General features: G+C 34.2%; 1 protein-coding gene across 3 annotated transcripts; it reads left to right on the top strand.

Annotated features, from left to right (window-relative positions):
* Positions 1-6,138: 6,138 nt before the first annotated feature.
* Positions 6,139-10,719, top strand: LOC145056542 (protein NAR1-like). Of its 3 annotated transcripts, none has more exons than XM_079004231.1 (13): positions 6,139-6,400; positions 6,562-6,718; positions 6,850-7,263; positions 7,869-7,951; positions 8,045-8,198; positions 8,336-8,522; positions 8,612-8,738; positions 8,886-9,039; positions 9,201-9,253; positions 9,323-9,494; positions 9,572-9,698; positions 9,766-9,857; positions 10,313-10,719. In XM_079004231.1, the coding sequence occupies exons 3-13, from the start codon at positions 7,144-7,146 to the stop codon at positions 10,463-10,465; spliced, it is 1,422 nt and encodes a 473-aa protein (XP_078860357.1). In that variant the 5' UTR covers positions 6,139-6,400; positions 6,562-6,718; positions 6,850-7,143; the 3' UTR covers positions 10,466-10,719. The 3 variants fall into 3 exon arrangements, with proteins under 3 accessions (XP_078860357.1, XP_078860359.1, XP_078860358.1); XM_079004233.1 differs by having other exon boundaries at positions 6,140-6,400; positions 6,677-6,718; positions 6,850-6,886; XM_079004232.1 differs by having other exon boundaries at positions 6,140-6,400; positions 6,850-6,886.
* Positions 10,720-20,593: the final 9,874 nt, after the last annotated feature.

The following is a 20,593-nucleotide window of genomic DNA, read 5'->3' as shown; positions in this document are numbered from 1 at the left end:
CATAACGAAGAAACAAAGGAGAAGCTTGATCAGCTAACCAAGTTGGTGTCCGAGCTTAAAGTGGTGGTTTCGCAATCTTCAACTACACAAGTTCTCACTCCAGAGTTCTTGTCTCTAAAGATTAATACTTTAGAACAAGCAATTCAGAAAGCTCTTACTCCACTCGCCAATTTTACTTCTTTACTACCAAGGAGTGCCCCACCTGTTTTCACAGGTGTGCAAGGGGGAGAGAAAAGTTTAAGTAAAGAAGAGGATGCGAAGACAGTTGGAAAAGTTATATCTACTCAGCTTATAACTACTCTTCCCATACTTACGAAGCCAATTTCCTCAACCACAGTAACCACAAAAACGATTGCCAAAGGAATCGTTATTGGAGAAAAAGAAGGAGGTTCAAGTTCAAAACCTCAAACAGATATGGTGGGAAAAGGAAAAGGGAATTTATATGAAAAATCAAAGGAGGAGAAGAAAGTTGAGGCTGAAGCAGAGTTGGAAAGGATGAGGCAAGTACAAAGCATTATGAGGCAAAGGGCAAGTGATCCTCCCACGATGAACAAAGGAGATCCTGCGAAGTTTTACTCTTACGAAACTATAGAGTCAAAAGTTGTCGGAAGGTAAATGTACGAATTTGAGAATAAGCCAAAGAGAAGTTACGATATTGCGAATTCAGACAGTTATCAGCTAGATTTTCCAATCAATGAAATCCTATTCATTACGTCTCAGTACAAGATTAGTGAGAAGTTTGATAATCCTGATGATTATATACACATGAAAATCAGATTTCATGCTGTCTTGGGGAAGAATCCAAATGAAGTTTGGTCTTTAATGAAGATCAAAAAGGTGCTGACAATCAAGAAAGATGTATTGTTTGAAGACATGCTTCAAAATTTTCGTTATTTTGTTATCCGAGCTGACAACAAACAATATGATTTCACGGTAGCTGATTTTCCTCTGATGAACTGCAATGATTTAATTCAAGTGGCTCTGATTTTGAAGCATATGGAAGAAAATAATCTCAAAGGCTCTGAGACTGAAGTGTTCAAGATAGGTTTTGCACATGTGAAGACATTCATCGACAATTACTTCGATTGTTTGGCCCTTACAGATGAAGAACTGGCTAATGTGTTGGGAAGAGAAGTAAACGTTCCTTGGGAATAAACTTTATCTCAATCAACATTATCGAAATATGTTGTTGGAGAAATATGTCTGAAACCGTTCGGCATGGTATTTTCTGGAAGAGATACAAAAGGGAAACCTAAGAAGTTCTTGTTTAAAGCCTCAGAGATTGAAAGATATAATTCTTCGCAATATACGCACTTTATTGTTCGTATGAACAATTGCAAGAAGAATAATGAAGGAGACAAGAAAGATCTCAAGAAAGTGATCTCCTGGTATGGAGAAGTGCGAAAGACAATCCACTTAGCTGTTCAAAAGCTTATGGGGTGAATAGCTTCGACTGTTTACAAAGGGGGAGAATGTAGATGTAAAATTGTAAAAGTCGAATATAGTGTCTTGTATAGTTTCGCATTTTATGTTATTTTACTAAGTCATATTTGTGCGAAGTGTAATGTTTAGACTTAGTATATTTATTGTACACTCATGTTCCCTATAAATAGGGACTGAGGATAGAAGTAGAGGATAACTTTTATGAAACGCAAATATCCTTTCTGCTTATTCTGTAATCAGTCTTCATCAATATAAGATCTGATTAATATTTACTCTTCGTGTTCTTAATTTTCAATTACTCAAATCTAACTTTGCTTTCTCAAATCTCGATAACAATTCTCTTCAATAAAATGTTAGGGTGCAAAGTCATGCTTGGATGTAATGTGTTAGGCTTTCCTCTTTGTATGTGTAAATGGGTTGAGTCTTTTCCTATAAATAGGAAGTGAGTGACTCCCATTATGTAAGAATGTAAGAGTCCATTTTGGAGTGTTAGACTAGAGAGAGAAATTGTATACAAACCCATTTGTATAATCTTTCTAGATCTAATAAGAGCTTACAAAGATTTATTTACTCCATGTGTTCTTGATTTTGTATGATGAATCACTAGATCTTTCTAATTCCACACATGCCATCATAATCAACACCACTACAATTGGTATCAGAGCGGGTGTTCTTGATTTCATCAAGAATTGATCCTTGATGGCGATTTTGATTTAGTGATTCAATTTTTGATTATGGATCTTCATGATTAGAGAGTGTTGGGTGTTCTAGAAGTCGAATTTTTCCTTGATTTGATCCATAATTCGACTTTCTCTCTCTAGAATACTTGTTTGTGTTACTTTCTCTCTCTAGAAAACCCATTCAAAATCACTTTCTCTCTCTAGAAATCTTCAAGTTTTTGTGATCATGGTGAATTTGCCTTACAATTCTTGGATTATGATCATTGAAGGTATCAAATATAAAGTCAATAAAGATCAATATTATGGGTTTGTGTTAAACAAGAAGATATATTGGGGAACTATGGTTTCTTATGGAGGATTGAAGGATGATCATGGAAGCTTGATATTTCAACCGCTTTGTGAGATCAAATGGTTGGCTGATATTACATGTTCCATAATATCACGTAGTAGTGATAAGAGAGGAGAAGAAAAAATATTTGTTCGATAAGAAATATGTTTCTCTTATTGAAGACCCAAATGATCTTCGTGCTCTTAAGGTAGTTGAAGTTCTTGACAATGGAGTTCAATGTGATGTTATTGATGTTCAAGAAAAAGGAGTTCAAGTTGATTTTCAAGATGAAAAAGTTTTTTGCTCGATTGGAGTTCAAACCGATGATATTTTGTGTTCTTGTGATTCGTTTGAAGGAATGATTCCTTATCGGAAGCCGGTGATTCAATAAATTCACAAGTATCAAACTCCAAAAGATTTGATTCAAATTCACAAAGTTGATGTTGTGAAAAGTGGGTTTGTTCATGAAGTCAAGTCTTCAAGATGCAAAAAGATGAGAAAGAAAAAGAAGAAGAAGATGAATCGGAAGAATAAGCGGGTTTACTCACAAAAATCATCATATGTTGTGAAGTCAAAATATGTGAAGCAAATTTGGGTTCCAAAGCAACAATCTCCAAAGGTTGCATTGAATTTGAAGTCCAAACCCAAATGTGTTGGTGGTTCTTTTGAAGATGTTCTTGGATCGTTGAAGAACACGAAGAACACGAAGAACGAGTTGTACATCTCGCATGGTGGGTGGTACAATGTTCGATTTGGAGATTTTCTCATTCCGACAAAAGAACCAAGATCTTCCAAATTTGATTCGTTCGTTGAAAGTGGATCTCGATTCGTCAAAAAGGTATCTCAAATTCTCAAATGGATTCCAAAACATCCATGATTTCGATTCATACTTTACGTTTTTCATTTTTGATCGATTTGCCTCATTGGATCAAATTCGTTTCAACCCTGTTGGTTGATCTAATTATTTTTGTTTTGATCAAATCACAAAATAAAATTGTTTTCTATCATCTTAATTTTAGTTCGTTCATTATAAGCCCGTTATGTCGAACACATACTGTTCATCTGATTTATCATCAAGCCCAACTTTTGTTCTTTACTGTATGCAGAAAAGTCCAACCAATTATACATGTATATGCAGAAAAACCCTTATATTATTTTTATATTCAGAAAAACCCTTATATTAATAGTTACCATTCGAATGTGAGACTTCACGTCTATGGAATTGTCTTGTAACAATTTCCGGTAGAGTACTTTGTAATTTCATTGGCCAAGTCTTGGTGACTTTTGTGCTATGACTTTGCGAAAGGATCGTTGCATAAAATGTTAGAATCTAGCATATTCTAGTAGTGGCAAGAACCTTGTGTTCTAACACTAATGATAAGGATTGGGAATTGTGAAATGAGCATCATTGGAAAAGTTTTTCAATTGACCTATTTCACAAAGTAAGGACCATAGGAAACATAATGTGCATGCTTTGTGCATGGGACATCTATTTTTGTAATTTGAGTAATAAGTTGATTTTCTGAAACAGTAAACGATCAATAATGAGTAATCAATATGGTGTTTAAATAGAAGTGTTTTATTTACTCTTACAAGTTTGGGGCCATATAGGATTAAGTATTATTGTTGTGTTTCAGTTTACATGTTTTGACTTCCAGAATAACTGGTTTATTCGAACCTCCACAGTCGATCATACTCTAGAAGTAGGTATGAAGCAAGACTGTCATGAAAAGTCTATAGATTGTCTGAAGAGTTTAGACATAGCACAAGTTTGATGCAGAGTTCATGAGTGCTTTAATAAGATTAGAGTATTAGATGAAACTCACGCTCACTTGGATCACTTCATGGATTTATCACGGGTGATTAGTGAGACGATAATATTGTATATTCTTGAAACCGAGACGTGTGAGTTTTTATTTGCTGGTCGGTTGCACATTGATAATAAGTAAACACACCAGTAACTTGGTGTTATAAAACTTATTGTTGTGTGTGATTCGATGAGTGGGTACAAGCGAGCATTTGAGTCGAAGTTTATCTATTCCTTTTACCTAAAGTGGGATAAAAGCGATATTTGTGGGCCCCTCGATGATTTAGTGATGCCACCTAAGCGCTTGGCCAAGCCGAGACTAAGTTGATGTGTTCAATTGTAGTTTGTTGTCAGTCGTCATAAATCGGAAGTCTGGAAACAGTATAGAGAGAATGATTAAAATTCATGTCTTATGTCTATACAATATCTTGAGAATGGAGGAATATATGATCCCTTATCTAAAGGACACACGTATCTGATAAGATCAGAGTTGACAGCGGCTTTTGAAAGCTACAATTGCTGATCAGGTTTTGAAGTTATACAAAATAGTTATTAGACTTATCCAAGTGGGAGACTGTTGGATTAGTGTCTAAGTCCATAACTATTTTGGTATGTACTTGACCCGATTATGAGCATAGTCCTTTTAGGTTGCCTTCACCATAGCAATATGTAAGATGAATTGAGGAGAGAAATGTTTAATTATGATTTATTAATATATTATAAGAATAATATATTAAAGGAGAAATCATAATGTTTAATTAATATTAGTCAATAATTGATTAAGAATTAATTATGTGGCTAAAAGAGATTAATTAAACTTAGGGGACTGGAATTGTAATTATAAGATAATTGCAATTGGGCTATAGATCACCTTGGAATAATAGGTTGGACGAATTCTATGGGGAAGCCCATTAGAAATCGTCAAAGGAATGTACTAGAAGGGGTTCATGGGCTGCTTAGGGCTTAAGCAGTCAAATTAGAGTTTCCTTGTTTGATAACCCTAATTGTCTACCTATTTAAGGAGCCCCTAAGCCCCAAAAACGCGGTGAATGATTCCCTTAGGGTTTCTGGACGATTTTTTTGGTGCTCCCCTCTCTTCTCTCTTCATCCAAGTTGCTTAGTGGTGTTTGTGACTCCATTAGAGGTGCAACACTTGAGACACTAAGCTTTCTGAAGCCAAATAATTGATTGTTATTACTACATAACAATCAAGGTAAGATCAAAACCCTAATTCATATGTTAATTTGATTACTAGTATGCTAGATCTAGGGTTTGCAAGTCTTGGAAGTTTATTGCATGTTCAAAGTAGAAAAACTAGATCCAAGCAATTAGGGTTGCATGAACACCATAGGATTGATGTTATGCTCAAAACCAACAATACACATATAAAAATAAATACTAAAAATCTTTATTAAGGTTATTCTAACCGTTTACAAATAATCATTTTAACAGGAAGAAATCGGTAAAAAGATTATTTCTAAACGGTTATAACAACCTTAATGGTGTAATACACACAAAAAATACATTAGGAACCTAGTATTAGGGATGAGCATCGGAAGCGGGTACCTGCCTTAGTAACCGGAACCGCCTCGGAACTGCCGGTTTTGGAACCGGCGGTTCCGGTTCCGGTTCCTAAAGTCTAGGAACCGCCTTAAGTGGTTCCGGTTCCAATTCTCATTTTTACAAAATCGATATCCGCTGGATACCCGCCAGTTCCGGTTCCAATACCGGGTACCCGGAATCGGCGGTTAACCGGAACCGGTACCAACGGGTACCCGCCTTTTTCTTAAAAAATATATAGATATTAAATTTTTATATTTTGTTAATTGTGTTTTAAAAAACAGGGCGATAGAACTTATACCTAATTTCCTTACCTTAGTCGTTTTTAGGGTCCATTCTAAAAAAAACACGCCGACACCATAGCCTCTCTTTTTCTCGTCTCTCTCCCTTCTCAAACGAGGCATCGTTTATTCAATCGATGCTTCAATCGCTCCCGTTGCCGATCGTTCTGTTCAATCGAAGGTTCAATCAGTAGGCTCAATCGATCGTTTTGTTCCCGTTACCGATCGTTCGTTCAGCCAATCGTTCAATCAGTAAGCTTCAATCGACACTCTCCGTTGCCAACACCGAGCGATCTAACAGGTATTGAGTTCTTTTCCCTCTAGATTTCAAGTTTTTCCATCCCTAATTCCATATATTACTCTTTAACCCAAAATCCTTCTTTTATTGTGATCGTTGTTGTTGAGTTTGACATTTGGGATAGTTTTTAGTTATTGAATTTCACTTTTAGGGTAATTTTGCAGATTGGGGTTGCGAAATGGCCATACACTCGGTTGAACTGAAACAGGGCCAAACGGGGCTCTGTAATATTATTTTTTTTCTTTTTTCAAACGTTGATACATCGATTTTGGTTCACAGGTTTATATGTTCAATGTCCATCTGTCTCCCTCACGAATCAAGGTATGTTTTTTATTCAAGAGTCGATTTTATGTTGTTTTTTATTTTATTTTATGAACAGATATTGAGTTTTGTTGATTTGATCCATCAAGAAACACCAACTGATCATCTTCATTTTAATTTTTGTTACTCAGCTGGTTGGAAGGAATACCGTGTTAGAATTTGGATTCAGTAAGTATATCAACCTCAAGTTTCAACTCATTTCAACCTCAAGTTCACAGGTTTATATGTTCAATGTCCATCTGTCTCTCTCTCTTTTTCTCCCACGCGTGAGCACATTTATATTCTTCCGCCATATGCCCGTAAAAATCCTTTCTACCATATATTCCGGACGAAACTTAATTTTCCAGACAAGCAACGTTCCCTTTCAATTTCTACCATCAAAATCACGCACAGTTTGACTCTAAATCACAAATCGACTCGAAAATATGTCGGAGAAGTTCTCGGCCACACTAAGGATCGGCGACCTTAATGATTTCATCGCACCGTCACAGGGCTGTGTTGTTTCTATGAAGTCCGGTTCCGCTAGGCTCGTTGATAAGCCAAAGGTTTCTATCATCTCTACTTTCTGAACCCTAGCTTGTTTTATACTAATCATAACCCATGTTTTCGCTAATTGTTCAGTTTTTACGATGTTTTTGACTTGGTCGTGATTCTACTAGCTTCATCAGGAATGTTTTAGTGCACTAGAACGTAGAACTCTCTGATTTTAGCTTAACTTTTGAACGAAAAGGAGTAGCTTTGCCATGCTTATTGTGAATTTAACTGCGCGTCTAAGTTCTAACCCTAGTTCGTTAGCTGTAGAACCATTCACATTTGTTCTAGCCTTTAACTTGCTTCTAGATTTTGTTCGAATTGTAACCACACTAGAATAGTAATATCCTGTGATTCTATTCAGAAAGTTGCCGTCTTTCAGTTTATCATCACATCCAAAAGGTGTATGTTTTGCTTTCAAATTGCAAACCAGTCTATAAAAAGTATCACAAATAGAATTGTATAGGTGTTTAACTTCTGACTTAATTGACAACAATTTTGCATTTGAAAAGTTTAGGTTTGACATGAATATCAAGTTGCATCTTCTTTGCTGGAATATCAAGTAGGCTTTATTACACATATGACTATTGTTATTCACCAAGTGCTTTTTCTTGAACAGAAGCTGGTAAAAACAACACCTGTTAAAGAGACTCTTGAAACAGATCCAGTAAAAATATCACTCAAGGATTGCTTAGCATGCAGGTAGCACTTCCTGATCACTAACTCCTAGAAGCCATTATACATCAAGTGTTGATGAATTGAATTGTTAACAATAACATTTTTGTAATCATGCAGTGGGTGTATTACTTCTGCAGAGACTGTTATGTTAGAGAAGCAAAGCTTGGATGAGTTTCTATCCAATATAAACAATGGCAAAACTGTTATTGTCTCTCTTTCACCTCAGTCAAGGGCTTCCATTGCTGTGCATTATGGTCTTTCTCCACTTCAGGTAAATTCCTTTATATTATCAGCCTTCCACTTTCTTTATGAATCAATCTGCAATGAGATAGAGATAGCTTTCTCAAAAATGCTTTTTTTTTTTCTAAATGAAAATTCAGTATCTGTTTGTGAATGGCTTGCTTTCAGGTTTTCAAGAAACTGACCACACTTTTCAAATCTTTGGGGGTTAAAGCTGTATTTGATACAAGTTGTAGTAGAGATTTGTCTCTTATTGAATCTTGTAACGAATTCATATCACGTTATAAACAAAGCAATTCAGATGACAAGGAATCTTCTAGATCGTTTCTACCCATGATATCCTCTGCATGTCCAGGTTGTGTATTATAACATCCTACTTTCATCTCTTTCTATACATTTTTTTTTCTTTTTAAGATTTAAGCCTTTTTTGTTGTATACTTTCAGGGTGGATATGCTATGCTGAAAAAACACTTGGTTCGTATGTTTTGCCATATATTTCTTCAGTGAAGAGTCCTCAACAATCCATTGGAGCTATCATTAAGCACCATCTATGCCACAAGCTAGGCGTTAGGTGATCATCTTTTCTTATTGTATGTCATTAGTTTGCAATAATTTGAAATTACAAGATTAAATTTTTAAGTAGAATGGTTTAATAAGAAATAATTATATTATTGAGTATTATGTTGTTACTTGATGTTTATGTGCATTAATTGTATAGGGCAAGTGAGATTTATCATGTGACAGTGATGCCTTGTTATGACAAAAAGCTGGAGGCTTCAAGAGATGATTTTGTTTTTCATGATGAATCTGGTGAAATGACTACAGAGGTAGATTCCGTTTTGACAACTGGAGAGGTCTTAGATTTAATACAGGTAAACACTCAACAATGAATTTCGCTCTAGTTAAAAATAAAATATGACTCATCAAATACCTAAAATATCCTTCATATGATGATGATGGACAAGGGCAAATATAGGTAGTTTTGATATGAGGCGAAAATACAGAAATAAATCTAGTTTTGTTATTTTTGCAGACAAAAGCAGCAGTAGATTTCATGAATTTGGATGAATCCCCTGTTGATAAATTGTAAGTGTACATATTTGGGTAAATTTAAAATTTTGTTGAAATAAAAATTAATATTTATTTGATTGACAGGTTATCGAATGTGAGTGAAGAAGAGAATCTTTTTGGGGTTAGAGGAAGCTCAGGAGGATATGCAGATACAATCTTTCGTTATGCTGCAAAGACACTTTTTGATCAGGATCTCAAAGGCCCTTTGGATTTTAAAACCATTAGAAATTCTGACTTTCAGGAAGTCAGCTTACAAGTATGTTGTTGTGTTGTAATCAAATGAAACTATTTGGATTTATTTATTTATTTTTTTATTTTTATGTGAATGTGTAGGTAGAAGGTAAAACAGTATTGAAGTTTGCATTGTGTTATGGATTCCGAAACTTGCAAAATGTAGTCAGGAAACTTAAAATGGGAAAATGTGAATATCACTATTTGGAGATCATGGCATGCCCTTCAGGTATAAAATCTTAATTTTTATTTTTATTTTTGATTTTTATGAGCTTATTATATTTTTGAAAAATCAGGGTGCTTAAATGGAGGTGGGCAGCTGAAGCCAAAATCAGGACAATCTGGCAAAGACTTGATTCAAGCATTAGAGACCACATACATGCAAAATGTAAGTATTCCTGTTTTCTTTCTTTTACTTTGATTTAATTATTTATGTTTTATATTATATTTAGAGTAAATTACACGAATGGTCCCTATGGTTTGCGCGTTTGGTCCCTAACTTATTTTTTTAACTCGGAAAGTTCCTACTATTTGTTTTTGTTACGCGCTTGGTCCCTGTCTTACATAAAAAGAAGTTATTTAAATAGGGAAAAATGGTGGGGTAGGTAAGGTAAGCTGAGGGGATGGGGTTGGAGGTATGTTTATTTAAATGAATTAAAAAATCAAGGGCAAAATAGTATTTTTAGGTAAGACAGGACGTAACAAAAACAAACAGTAGGGACCTTCCGAGTTAAAAATATAAGTTAGGGACCAAACGTGCAAATTACCCTAAACCATAGGTACCATTTGTGTAATCTACTCTTAAATTTATATTTATGTATTAAAATGAAAAATGAATGTTAGGTTTTGGTTGCGGATCCATTTGAAAACATGATGGTGAAGAGGTTATACGAGTCATGGCTGGAACATCCGGGTTCAGAAAAAGCAAAGCAACACATACACACACAATATCATCCCATTGTAAAAAGCATTACTTCTCAGCTCAACAACTGGTGAACATTAACAACCACTTTGGACTTCTCATGTCCTTCAACATTGACTTTTTTTTGCGTTGACTTTATGCCAACTGGTGAAGAAGTTGCAATTTTGAATTTTGATGGGGGCGATAATAAAAAGATTTGTTCTACATTCATACACACAAGAGAAAAAAGGGATTGGTGTAGGTGTATTTTTATATCTTATGTATTTTGTAGATATATATTATGTAATTTTTTTTGGAGAACGTGTATAATTTTATCTTAGTTTGTTAATTCCTTTTGTTTCCAATGCACTTTATAGTAAAACACCCTTGTTTGCTTCTTTTAATGGCGGCCTAATAAAAAAAATCATCAAAAGGGTAGGGAGGGTTTTGATATAAAAGAATAACCATATTTTTTAACATTTATCTCACCCGTTCTGGTCAGGTGAATATATTTTGTAGCTTGTAAAATTCATTAATTTCGTCAAACTTGGCTAGTATATTAGTGAATCTTCAAGTTTGGTATATGTTCTTGGGCCAAAATCTTAAAAGGGGTGGCCTAAACATAATACCGACTCCACGGTCTATGAATATCCTTGCGACCTTTTTATTATAAATGAAGTAAGTTTGATGTGGTATAAAATCGATTTGGAAAATGCATTTGATTCCTAGTTGTGGGAGTTTCTTGACTTTGTCTTTTGTAGTAAGTGGAGAAGATGGATTCACGTACACTTATTTCCGGTAGGGTTTTTTGATTCTTATCCATGGATAGTTTGGTATTTCTAAAGGTGTCCGGTAAGGGGATCCGTTTTTCCCTTTCTCTTTATCTTAGGCAATTTAAGGTCTTAATGTTGCTTTGAAGTTGATGATTGATAATAATTTATTCCATGTCTAATGGATGATGCACCATGTCCGACAAAACAATCACTTTTCCATAGACGAGCCGTGATTTTCACTTCCCCGCCTAACACCATTTTCTTATTTTTATAACATTGCCTAAAATAACTTATCCAAAAAACGGGCACTACACTTCTAACTAGGGATGAGTTTTGGAACCGAAAAACCTGACCGGAACCGGGACCGGTATAACCGGAAAATGCTTAAACGGTTCGGGTATTGGGTTTCAAAATTACTCTTATCCGGGTTCCGGGTATTTCAGGTATCGGCATGGAAAGTGCAAATGGTGCGAGAGGGTTCTCAAAGCCGATGGGAATAATACCGGTACGTCTAGCTTAAATAAGCATGCAAAGAATTGTAAACAAAACCCCGAGAATTTGAAAAACCAACAAACATTACAATTTAAAAAAGAACCAACCGGGGAGGGTAGTGTTAGGACTTGGAAACATGACGACAAACGAATTAAAAAAGCTATGTTGAATTTGTTTGTAGTGGGTGGTCTACCTTTTAAATTTGTAGAAAATGAGGCCTTTATTGAATACACAAACGCACTAAACGGGAAGGTGGTTGTACCTTGTCGAACAACAATTTCAAAAAAAGTGTCACTTTATTATCAAGAAGAAAGAAATAAGTTGGTAACATTCTTATGTAATCCACTTAACACGGTTCATTTGACCACCGATTGTTGGACAAGTCCGAGTAAAAGGGTGCATTATATTGTCATTACCGCACACTTTATTGATGATAATTGGGAGATGCACAAAAGGATAATCAACTTCAAAGAATTAGATAGTCAACAGGGGGAAGATATCGGAAAAGAAGTGTTGAAATGTATTCAAGGGTGGGGTATTAAAAATGTCATGACTTGTACGGTTGATAATGCAAGTTCTAATGACAAAGCAATAAAGTTTCTAAAAAACAAATTACCAAACTTGTACAATGAAGGAAAACACTTTCACATGAGGTGTATGGCACACATTATCAATCTAATTGTGAGAGACGGGATGAATAAAAATGACGAGAGTGTTAAATGTTTGCAAGACGCCGTAAGATATATTAGAAAGTCCACACAACAAATTGCTCTATTTAAAAAGTGCATGAAAACCGTCGGGGTGGAATCAACCAAATTTTTGTGCAACGATTGTCCCACTCGTTGGAACTCAACTTACGACTTATTGAAGATCGCGGTGGATTTAGAAAAAGCTTTCTATGAGTATGAAATGGAAGGTAATTTTTTTTTTCTGCATTCTTGCTGAATTTTTAGCTCTATTTAAACTGTCATATCTACTTCGTTATGAGTCCGTTTGGGCTGATTTTTTTTTTTTTAAATTATAGTTCATTGTTTGGCAATAGTTATAGACTTTGAAAACACCTAATTTGCATGTGTTTTGAGTAAGTTACAGCCCTCCAAAAATGATATATCAAAGCTGTTTTGAATATGTTAACAACATTATTTTAGAATTTTTCGTTAACTTTAAACTGTCATATCTACTTCGTTATGAGTCCGTTTGGGCTGATTGTTTTTTTAAATTATAGTTCATTGTTTGACAATAGTTATAGACTTTGGAAACACCTAATTTGCATGTGTTTTGAGTAAGTTACAGCCCTCCAAAAGTGATATATCAAAGCTGTTTTGAATATGTTAACAACATTATTTTAGAATTTTTCGTTAGCTTTAAACTGTCATATCTACTTCGTTATGAGTCCGTTTGGGCTGATTTTTTTTTTAAATTATAGTTCATTATTTGGCAATAGTTATAGACTTTGGAAACACCTAATTTGCATGTGTTTTGAGTAAGTTACAACCCTCCAAAATGATATATTAATTCTTTTTTTGTAACATTTTTTTGATAGATCGTTCCTTTGCACGAGATGTGGTAACCCCCGTGAGTGAAGATTTTGTAACTTGTCGAGCAATGGTCTCCTTTCTTGAGAAGTTCAAGGTGAAAACAGAATTGGTGTCGACGACTTCAAAACCATTGGCAAATCGGTTTTTTGGAGAAGTATGTGGCATTTACAAACATATACGGGTTTGGTCAAAAAACAAACGATTTTATTCAATTGGGAAGGATATGATAGACAAATATGAGAAGTATTGGGGAGATTTTGAAAATTTGAATGACTACATGTACTTTGCGACTATCTTGGATCCGCGAATGAAGACAAAATTTCTTAGACATGCTTTTGAAACATTGATCAAGTACAAGATGCCGGAAAATAAACCCCTTTCCGAATTAGATATTACTGCGAAGACTAAGTCTTTAATCAAGGATATTGAATCGAGATTTGAGAACTTTTTTTAATTGTTACAATACCAACTCTAATGTACCATTTGAAACCGGTGGTAGTCAAGATGCTGTGCATATTGATGATGACGACGACTTTGTGGGTGACTATTTTGCTCAATCGGTGAATTCATCGGCTTCAAAGGAAACGAAATTAACACGATACTTGAACGAAGGACAAACCCAAGGCGTTAAGGACTTTGATATATTGGTTTGGTGGAAAAATAACGTATCTCGTTACCCAATTCTCTCGCGGATGGCAAAAGGTATAATTTTAATTACTTATATTTTTTTATTATAATGTAGTATAATTTAACATTATATGTTTATGTTATTAGATCTTTTGGGCATTCAAATATCTACCGTGGCTTCCGAGTCCGCTTTTAGTACAAGCGGTCGCATAATTGATAGTTACCGAACAAACTTGTCCGCACCTATAATAGAGGCTTTGGTTTGCACCCAAGATTGGGTGAGGAAATCAAAGAAGCCAATTGTTGACAACATCGATGATATTTTTAAAGATGATGACATAGCTAAAGGTAGCAAACAAATTCATTTTATTATCTAATAACAAAACATTGGTTATATGCTAACTTTCATATTAATTTTTTTTTATGATATGTATTAGAGTTGGAAGACGCCATACGCACCCAAAATGGAAATGGAAAAATGCCGATAGATATTAACGAGTAGTTATACTACTTTTTTTTTTTGTCGATAAATGATTATTGGTTTGTAAGTGTTTGTTTTGGTTGATTAATGTTTTTGAACTTGAATCAAATTTACTTGTTTGGTACTGTGCAATTGTGCATGTGGGTGTAAACAAGTATAAATGAATGATATTTTAATCAATGCATGCACATCCACATTCCACTTTATTATTTTTTATTACTTTTATTTTAATCAATGACTTTCGTCATTTTAATAATCATTTTAATGAATGTTTCTTTTTATCCATGTTGTGGTAAAATAACAATGAAAAGAACATAACACAAGCGAAGAAGGGGAAAATGGTTGGGTCCAAGTTCATGGTACCTATTGAACAATTCAAAATCAAAGTCTAATATTCAAAACAATTCAAATCAAAATTCTTAAACAATTAAGAACAAAACAACACTTATTTCTTGACCATCTTGTCGAGTTAACACATCTTCAATCTCTATACATAAAACAAAAATAAACATATTTAGTATTAAAAAAGATGTTACCAAATAAATTAAAAGCACAAAACTTATTACCTAGCTATATTATTCGGATTTTTGGCACACGTACGACAGTGTCTATTAAGACTACTTGTACCGTGTCTTGATGGATCGGCTTTAAGTGTAGCGAAACAATACTTATACCTTGCTTGCCTTCGTTCAACCCCATCATTTTCTACTACCCACAACATATCAAAATGTTGCCAACATGTGGACCTCTCCTTCAAATTCAAATGCTAAACAAATTAAGTAAAAAAAATCTAGGTAGATTTAAAGCATGTAAAAAATGAAGTATCAAAGTTATAAAACTAATAGATTCAAAACGGAACCTAATTGAAGTATAAAGACGTAAATTAGTCAATTACTTTAAATGCATATTTGTATAAAATTAAAAAGAAACATACTTGAATTGGGAGGTTAGCTTCCATGAATGTTCTTGAAAAGAAAAAACAACTCAAAACCTTCAACTTAGAGAATAATAAGTTAAATGAAAATGTAGAGGTGGAAGGGCCTATTTATAATGAGAAGTTGTGAGATGTTGACAAAACATGAAAATTAAAAGATTACTAATGTCAAAAAATTTGTCTCTTGCTTTTATGTTCAAATTTTCAAAGTTGAAGCCTTCAAGGTCAAAAATGCAAAAAAACAAGTTAGTGTGGTTGCAAATAAATAAATAACTAACAAGGGTGTTACATTTATTGTTTAACTTATTGATATCGTTAAAAATATCGTTAAACGGTTCCGGGTTTTCCGGGTCCGGGTCCATCGGGTCCGGGTTTAGACCCGCTTTCATCCCTAACTCTTAAATTATTTTATAGGATTTTATTAAAAGCCATTTTAAATAGGCCGTTGACAAGGGTGTTACATTTATTGTTTAACTTATTGATGAAAGACTCATGGATTTTAGAAGTCCCCCACTTGTGGGATAACTAGACTATTCTTATGATATCTAACTAAAACCTCTATTTTTCAAAACTATTACTTAAACTTTTTAGATCATTAAAGACTTTTCTGCATGAATTATGAAAGTTTGGAACTTTTAAACATATCGATGGGTGTTATAATTGAAAACGTTTAAAAAAATGTATCATTTTTCAAATCACCCGACGATGGGTGTTATAAAAATATCGATCATCGATGGTTTTGGGGATGAAGGAGGAGAACGTGAAAAAATATTTACACTAGATTTGATATTGTAATTTGTTTTAATTTTGTTTTTTTATGTAACGTGTAAGGTCGTGATTTTTACCATTTTTTTTTCTTTTTAAAACATTTATTTAACAAAATACGTTAGCGGAAGACTTAGTTTTTTTTATTCAAAACATTTTTGAAACCACAACGTTACTTCAAAAATTCAAACATAATTCCAAACCATTTAAAATGGAAACAATGGTACTTTAAAGTAAATAATCAAAGATGTGTCCAAGAGTGGTATTGTTAATATAAATCTACTATCCATAAGAACCCCTTTCACCAAGACCAATCTTCACCAAACATAAGGCACAAAAGAGAAAAGATACAAGTGTCAGCCCCTACTGAGTGAGTTTAAAAAGTTGCACACAAAACATACAAATCCCAAATGAGTCAATCATTCATTTTATGATGAAGCATAAAAATAATAGACAAATACCACTTAGAAAACAATCGCATATCATAATTATTCAACCGCATACATGCATATATGTTTAATCACAATTCTACCACATAACATATATGATCAACCAAATACCACATAAGCAACCTCATAACATATAAATAATCACATTTCATATTAAGCAACCTTTAATTGTTCAACATTTTATTAATAACCAACCTTTGTTATATATTCAACCTTTTAATATGCAACCAACCTTTTGTTACATGTTGAACCTTTTATTAATAACCAACATTTTTTATATATTCAACCTTTTAATATGCAATCAACTGTTTGTTACATGTTCAACCTTTTATTATATCTATCCAACCGATTGATAGAAAAATGTCTCTTAGTGCAACCTAACCCAAGAGAAACACCATGTTCACTACTTGTGTGCACGGCCAGCCGAATGCTCTAAGTGGCTCACGACTTCCACCCGAAACACCAACCCCGTGACTCCACTTTCGCTACTCCAACTTTGCGAAGTACAAGTTCCTCCGCATACATAGTTGGGACATTTTGCTCACAACTCGCCGAGTTCCTCCTTGAACTCGTCGAGTTCTTCAATCTTCAAATCCCAAAAACCATGTCCAACTCACTGAGTCGTCTCCTAGATTCAAGGAGTTTCCCCAAAATAGAAAAAGTTAGGGGACCACGACCCAACTCGCCGAGTTGGATGAACAACTCGTCGAGTTCTCCTTGGTCTAAATCCATTCAGTCACTTCCAGTTGAGTTTCATGCCTTTAAACAATAGATCTGGTCCCATAGGACTTAGTTTCCACGTAAAGTTGCTAACTTTACGTCCATGCATGGTGTCATGAACCTAGAAACACCAAAACTAAGCTATATAAGATATCTAGGGCATGGGGAAGGGCCAAGGCTTGATAAAGCTGTCAACTTTAAGCCTCATAAGCTCATGGGTGCCTAGATTTGAAGTCATACCTTCATGATACACTCAAATCCCTAAAATGACTTCAATATGGCCCAAAAGTAACAAAATACAACCCTAAATGAAGATCTAAGCAATGGAAAGCCATGGCATCAACTTTATACCTCAAATGAGTCATAAATGCAGCTCAACTTCTGGATTTACTAGCTCCCTCTTGAATCCTCAAGCTTCTCCTTCCTTCTTAAGTTTCAAAATAACTAAGAACACATAAAAATGGCTCAAAAACACTCAAAAATGGATCAGGGTTTCATGGCTAGGGTTTGGGGTGATGGAGGCTGCAAATGAGGCCAACCTTTGGAGGTTAAGGTGCTTAAATAGGGTGCAAACCCTGAAAATTAGTGTTTCACTCTGGCAGCCCTACTCGTCGAGTTAGGGCTCTCAACTCGTCGAGTAGATTTCAAGTCCCGCGTCCAAAAATGCCGTTCCTACTAGACGAGTTTGGGGCCTCCAACTCGTCGAGTCCGTTTGAAAAATTGAGTAATTCGATTTAAATTACATACCATGATCCAGGCGTTACATATCTCCACCGCCTTTCGTGGTGAAACCCTTGGGAGTTTTGATGTCTCTGATCTATGAAAGGGAAGTCCAACGACTAGAAAAGAAGGAAGGTCCGATGATCTGTTCGTTGTGAGGGGGTGAAGCAAGAACAGAGAGAGATGAAGTCACGCCGCTGTTGCCTTTACAAACTATAGTAACGACACACCGATTATTGAGTTACAAATTTGATCAACCCTGATAGTGCCGCTCAAACCCTTACGTCGTCGAGGTCGGAGATAGACGTTATGAAAACCTTAGACGTCACTAGAAACCTTACAATGTCATCGATGGCAAACAGACAGAGGCAACTTCGTAGGAGAAGGAAATAGACAAACGATTCAACTCTCATTTTTTTTTCTCCGACGAAGTTATTGCCGAAAAATTCTATGGTTCTAGCATCGACGGTGGGCTTGGTGGTCCTATTGGTGGTGGTGGGATGACTGGCTGTGGTTGTAGTCTGTGTGTGTGTGTGTGTGTGTGAGTGAGAGAGAGAGAGAGAAAGAGAGTTACTAAGGGAGAGAATTGGATGGGGCAAATTCTTATTTTTTGAATTTACAAAAATGTTATATTAAATAACAAATAGAAAATGAAAATACAAAAGGTAAATTCAGTCATTAAGAAAATTCAAACTAAAATGAACCAAAGTTACAATAAATTAAAACCTTTGAACCATGAATGCTTCTTTAAACATTTTTGACCCAAAGTGACAATTTCCACCTAACCACAGAAACCATTATTACAATTTTGTCAAAAATCTAAATAGGTGGTTTTGTGACGTGGCAAGATGTTTTTGCAATTTGAGTATCCATCTAATATATATTTATTATATCAATACAGATAAATCTTCATCCTCCCTAATAAATAAAGAACTTTTTGCCACATGTCCTCTTCTCCTTCATTTGGACACATGACATTTTCTAGAATTTTTGAATTTTCTATTTTCCACTTGTCATTTTATTGTATTTTTCATTTTATTAAATTAAAATTCCACATTTAATATGTAAGGTAATATATATGTAAGGTATTTATTAAAAAGGGTTTATATATATATAATGTATTCAATACATTAAAGCCTCATTAATTTTAATAATTCAATTTTTTTCTCATTTTTCTTATAAAGTCAAAATTTTCAAATTGTTAAAATTTCATATTTAATTTTTTTAAATAAACTCATGCAATACATGAGTCTCACACCTAGTACTTAACAAAAACCTCCGTTAAACGCCACTTGTCCATATTTTACATAAGGCTTCTGCTACGTGTCATTTTTTTTGTTCACTCTGATTTTGGTTTCCCGCTTAAACTTTTCTATGTAAAGGTATATCCGATTTTTTGTTTTTGATTACAAAATATCTCATAAAATCAGCAACAAATATTCCACAAATCAAGCTAATAGCAAGAAATCAGGAGCAAAATTTTGAATGAGATCATATGTTGTCTTCCTATATATGAGACGATGTGTGATCTAGGTTTTTTTTTTTTTTTTTTTTTTTTTTTTTTTTTTTTTTGTGGCTGCGATTACTCTCCTAACTCCTAAGTCCTTATCGATCATTTATGCACAATCTTGATAGAAAATTGAAAATTAACAGTACATGATTTATCCTACGTCTTCTTCCTTGATTTTGTTTAATAGACCGCTTCAACTCTGTATTTTCTTCCTTTGATTTTGTAACAGTTTCAAGAAAATGATACACATATCTAAAACTGATTCAAAACTTACGTGAAACATAGTAACCATGAAGCTTATGAGCCACTGTGAAATCAGATGTGTATATCTTTGGAGTTTTTGTTTTCGTAAATTGTAAAGGGAAAAAGGCTAATAGATCCAACTTTTGTGAAACGGTGCGAAAATGATGTTTCTTGGGGTTTTGCTGTTAGAATTTATAAATACAAAATGGTATTTGTGCTTTTTCGATTGCAGAATAAGAAAGAATATGGTAATATTGACATGGATTGGTCTTTTTTGAAAACTTGTATCAGGGGAAGTGAGTATGGCTCTGTCTAACGATATAGTAGGTCTATAAGTTATGTACCAGAAAAAATATAGAAAAATGTATGATCCAATGGGGTATTTTGGTCTTTTACCATATAACAGAACTAATGGAATTGAATTACTTTTAAGTATTATCTTTTGATTTTAATTCACATATTTGTATCAGGTTTATATGGAGGCTGACAGAAAGGCAATGTCATTGCCTATGGATGTTAGCACGGTGTCAATTTCTATATCCATGACAAAATTACATATAATGGTTGAACCAAGGTAATAAATCCATAGGGTTAGCTTGTGCTAAATGGTGCAACCCTCAGTTATCCCATGTAAAATTCAATAAATAACAATGTGCTTTCATTTGTTAGTTATTTTGAGTATCACAACATCATATTTTGAAACTTTACCATATTATAGCAATGTCATATAAACACCAAGTCTTCTATAATCAGGTAGGTTATTCAAAAGTAAAGTGAACTAAAAGAAAAAAAATTAGAAAGTACAATGCTATATTTTTATAGTTATAGTATAGTCTCATAAAAACAAAAAATAAATGCACAATGTTGTAATAGATATTAATGAAAGTAGGATGATATGATACACAAGTACACTGCCATTTCATGCATTTATCCCTTCATTATAATATTTAATCATCAAAGTTCTATTTGAG

The sequence above is a fragment of the Lactuca serriola genome, chromosome 6 (genome assembly GCF_051521515.1).
Source record: "Lactuca serriola cultivar US96UC23 chromosome 6, Lser_US96UC23_V15, whole genome shotgun sequence".
NCBI classification, from domain to species: Eukaryota; Viridiplantae; Streptophyta; class Magnoliopsida; order Asterales; family Asteraceae; genus Lactuca; species Lactuca serriola.
This window is presented reverse-complemented; position numbering and strand designations above follow the sequence as displayed.